Genomic DNA, 3,738 nt, shown 5'->3' with positions numbered 1-3,738 from the left:
GCTTATAAATTGAATGAAGTCTTGATTACGTGTTTCATGTGTGAAGTGTGAACGTTACCTATGTGTTATACTAACAACCATATGAGGCTATAATTAGTAGAAGTTAGTATAAGGGTATCTATCTATCTCGACTATTCCCTCGTCCCCAACCTAAACCCGAAACCATGGACCATGAGTAGACCGCAACCAGATGGTCCAGAGAATTTGCGAAACCAAAGACCATACCAACAACTGGTCAGCTCCCGGTGTCCCCACATTGATGGAACAAGTGGCGTAGGGACAAACCTTGATAAGCTATCAACTGGAGACCTGGATCAAGCACCTGAGTAAGAAACAAGCACCAACCCCCTAAAGGATGCATTCATGAGCTTCATGGAGATGAGACTGCCTAGATTTTTTAGTGCCACGAAGACCATGGAGGTCGATGATTGGCTACAGATTGTGAGAAAAAAATTGGAGACCATTGCTTGCACATACTCTGAGAAGGTGAGATTTGCCACACTTCTGTTAGAAGGGCCTACCGGAGAATGGTGGGACCGAGACAAAACAAGTCATTCCATTTGGGAAATGACATGAACGATTTTCCGCTTCGATTTCCATGAAGTCCAGACTCGACTGATAAGAGCCGCACCAAGGGTAGAGGAGGAACACCCCGACAAGAACAAGGAGGAACTTGGGAAGATCTTGGATAATCGCACCTTAGGAATGGAAGGAAACCTAAAGCAGGATCACCCCGCGGAAGAGATTACATGCCTCTTGTGCAATGGGATTGATCATTTTCCGTCTAGTTGTGGAACCTTCAAAAGGGTAGCACCGATGGCACAACCTCAAGAGGAGATATAAGGGGAAACCCTAGTACTATAAACTATGTTCCCTAGTTTTTAAGGCCTCAAAATGAATTGAGGACTACAATATGGAATTGGGTCATCTAATTTTGACTGAGTCAACAATTTCACAAGGAGCTCTCTCATTCATTTTCTAATACAGTATGCTCAATAATTTTGAAGATCTCCCATTCGATTGAGATATACTCCCTCCGTCCCATAATGTAAGATATTTTTTGCTACTACACTAGTGTCAAAAAAAGTCTTACATTTTAGGGCGGAGGGAGTACAATGTTAAATCCTTGATTTTGACTCGATCGATCCTTGGTTGTGGCAATGAAAATCTCTAAATCCATTAAACTCTCTAATATTAAAGCTCCCTCATTTAACTTAGGTCTTCAAATTGGATTATTTACATGATTGATTGGGTCATTGACTCGGGCTTCGTGGTGGGATCTCTCGATGAATGGATCCCTTGGTAAGTGCCTGGGTGGTGTGGGCCTTTATTGACAAAAAGAAAGTGCCCCCTGTGACTCTTTTAGCATGAGCATAACACATGCGGTGAACATAGGTAATTTTCTCATGTATTTGTATTAATTATAAAAGATGCCTTCCAATCACACGGTCAAAAAGACCCACCCAAACACCACAACAGAAAAAGAAAAATGACACACTCACAGATGATTCACTACGGATTGGTGATACCAAACATTCTCCCACCAATCACTTTCCTGATTTTCACTGTTGAGCCACTCTTCCCCTAATCTCCAACCATAAATTGACACATCATTTTCTTGAAAAAAAATTGACACATCCATCCATAACCATGATTTCGTAAAGTCCATCCATAGGTGTAGCATCTCTGATAAAAGGAACACACTCCATTGTTTACCCACACGCCATACCAACTAGCACGTAAATATTTTTCACAATTTAAAAACAATCACCACATAAAAATAGAACATGTACAACCCTAAGACTTCTAGTATCACTATAAGCTCCCTAGAGGGTGAAGGCCTCTCATTCAATTGAGGACATTGCGTTTGGATTTGGTTCTCAATTTTGACCTGATCAACAATTTTCCAAGGAGTTCTCTCATTCAAGTGAGGTGTTCAATTTTAAATTTGGTTCACGATTTTGACTGGTCAAGTCATCTCCCCACATACCAAGCCAAATGAGTACAAGACGTTTTTTGACAGTGTCATAAACTCTAAAAACGTCTTATGAAGATTCTAAGAGAAAAACGTCTTATAAAAAAGTTACAGAGATAGTAGTATATATGGACAGTTGAATACATTATCAGAATTACACCCATCTTATCATTTGGCTGAATGATGAGGTACATCAAAAAGGAATTACACCCATCTTATCATTCGGCATGAATGGTGAGCTACATCAAAAAGGAATTACACCCATCTTATTTGCATCCGAAAAGCATGTTACTCGTTCATATATCCAAATAAAACCGGGATCTCTTCCCTACACCCCGTCTGAAGTAGGGGTGGTAGTACGTCCGCTTGCCGGGGGAGGAGGATAATCTTGGCAAGAAGCAATCCGAAGGAAACCACGGCCGACCCAAAAACCAAGCGGCCGAGGGTCCGGTCGACAGCTGCCTGCTCTTTCTCCAGCAGCCTGCAGCGCAGACGAACACACACGGGACGGGGATTAGTGGCGATTAGTGAGCTGGTAGTACTCCCTTCATCTCAAAAATTTTGTCTTAGATTTGTGTAAATACGGATGTATCAAGTCAAGTTTTAGTATTAAATACATTCGTATCTAGAAAAATATAAGACAAGAATTTTGGGACGGAGGAAGTATCTCGTGGCTGCAAGCCTGCAAATCGGTTGTTAGTAGTAGTACTTACTTCATGTACGACGCGTGGCCTAATCGCCTTTTGGCCTCGGCCATCGCCGTGTCGTCGAAGCCAATCAGATAGGACCGCCACGACCAACGACCCTGCCACAGACCCCGTAGCTTTTGAGTGTCAATTCGGAATGAAATACTGAAAAAAGATGATGATGAGAGACGGGATTGAATGAATTGACCTGAGGAAGGTGCTCGGCGGCCTTGCCTATGGCGCTGGTGAGAGTCCGGCGAGAGAGGAGTCGGAACGCGATCGTCGCCATGTCGCAACTCGCCACAATCGATTGGGGTTTGTTCGAGAAACCTAATCTGCGGAAATCGTTAATGAGATCGAATACTACTGAAGCGCACATGATATAACTGGGAAAAGGCTCCGACTACGAACCCAAACGAGAATCGTACCCGATCCGAAACCAGAGGCCCCGTGTCAGAGACGGACAGGGTTTTTTCCCATGGCGCAAAAACGCGCAAAGGCAATCTTTATTTTTTTTCGAAAAGGAGGAATACCCCCGGCCTCTGCATCTGGACGATGCATACGGCCACTTTATTGATTATAACACAAGACTTACAAAGTTGTACAACAGTAAGACCAAAGCCACCATCTTCACAACCTCTGTCGCTACTCCTATCTAACTGATGAAGGGGTGCTGATGGTCTGCGCCTAATACCAAACAGACCTCGCAGCCAAACCTAACATTTGAGACCTGAGGTCCCACCCAGGACTTCTTCCGGGTATGGGCACCCACCAGTCCGGCGTGCTCTTCAACCAGCCCCCCTGCCGGGTATGAGGCCGCCGCAGCCACGTACCATCAATCCATCTTCAAAGTTGTACTGTTGCATGAACCGTGCTAGGCCTCTCTGCCATCGACGCCACCACGACGCCAGACAGCGCCGCCATCCTGCGCTCGTCCATCATCACACGCCCACCGGCGAGACCCCCGCTGCTCCATGCCGCTGAGACCCGCTGATGTGGACGTGCCAGATGCCACGCCGCTCCTCGTCTTGTCCCCTCCAGTCAACACTTGCTCCAAAACGATGCCCCCAGGAGGGA

General features: G+C 45.1%; 1 protein-coding gene across 3 annotated transcripts; it reads right to left on the bottom strand.

The window, feature by feature from the left end:
• Positions 1-2,054: 2,054 nt before the first annotated feature.
• Positions 2,055-3,138, bottom strand: LOC123065236 (uncharacterized). 3 transcript variants are annotated; one of them, XM_044488577.1, is made up of 4 exons: positions 3,090-3,138; positions 2,870-2,996; positions 2,689-2,780; positions 2,055-2,456 (listed from the first exon to the last, which is right to left on the bottom strand). In XM_044488577.1, the coding sequence occupies exons 2-4, from the start codon at positions 2,948-2,950 to the stop codon at positions 2,264-2,266; spliced, it is 366 nt and encodes a 121-aa protein (XP_044344512.1). In that variant the 5' UTR covers positions 2,951-2,996; positions 3,090-3,138; the 3' UTR covers positions 2,055-2,263. The 3 variants fall into 3 exon arrangements, with proteins under 3 accessions (XP_044344512.1, XP_044344513.1, XP_044344514.1); XM_044488578.1 differs by having other exon boundaries at positions 3,073-3,136; XM_044488579.1 differs by having other exon boundaries at positions 2,870-2,991; positions 3,073-3,131.
• Between the last annotated feature and the right edge of the window lie 600 nt (positions 3,139-3,738).

This window comes from Triticum aestivum, chromosome 3B (genome assembly GCF_018294505.1).
Source record: "Triticum aestivum cultivar Chinese Spring chromosome 3B, IWGSC CS RefSeq v2.1, whole genome shotgun sequence".
Taxonomy (NCBI): Eukaryota; Viridiplantae; Streptophyta; class Magnoliopsida; order Poales; family Poaceae; genus Triticum; species Triticum aestivum.
The sequence above is the reverse complement of the archived record's forward strand: the minus strand, read 5'-3'. Positions and strand labels throughout refer to the sequence as shown.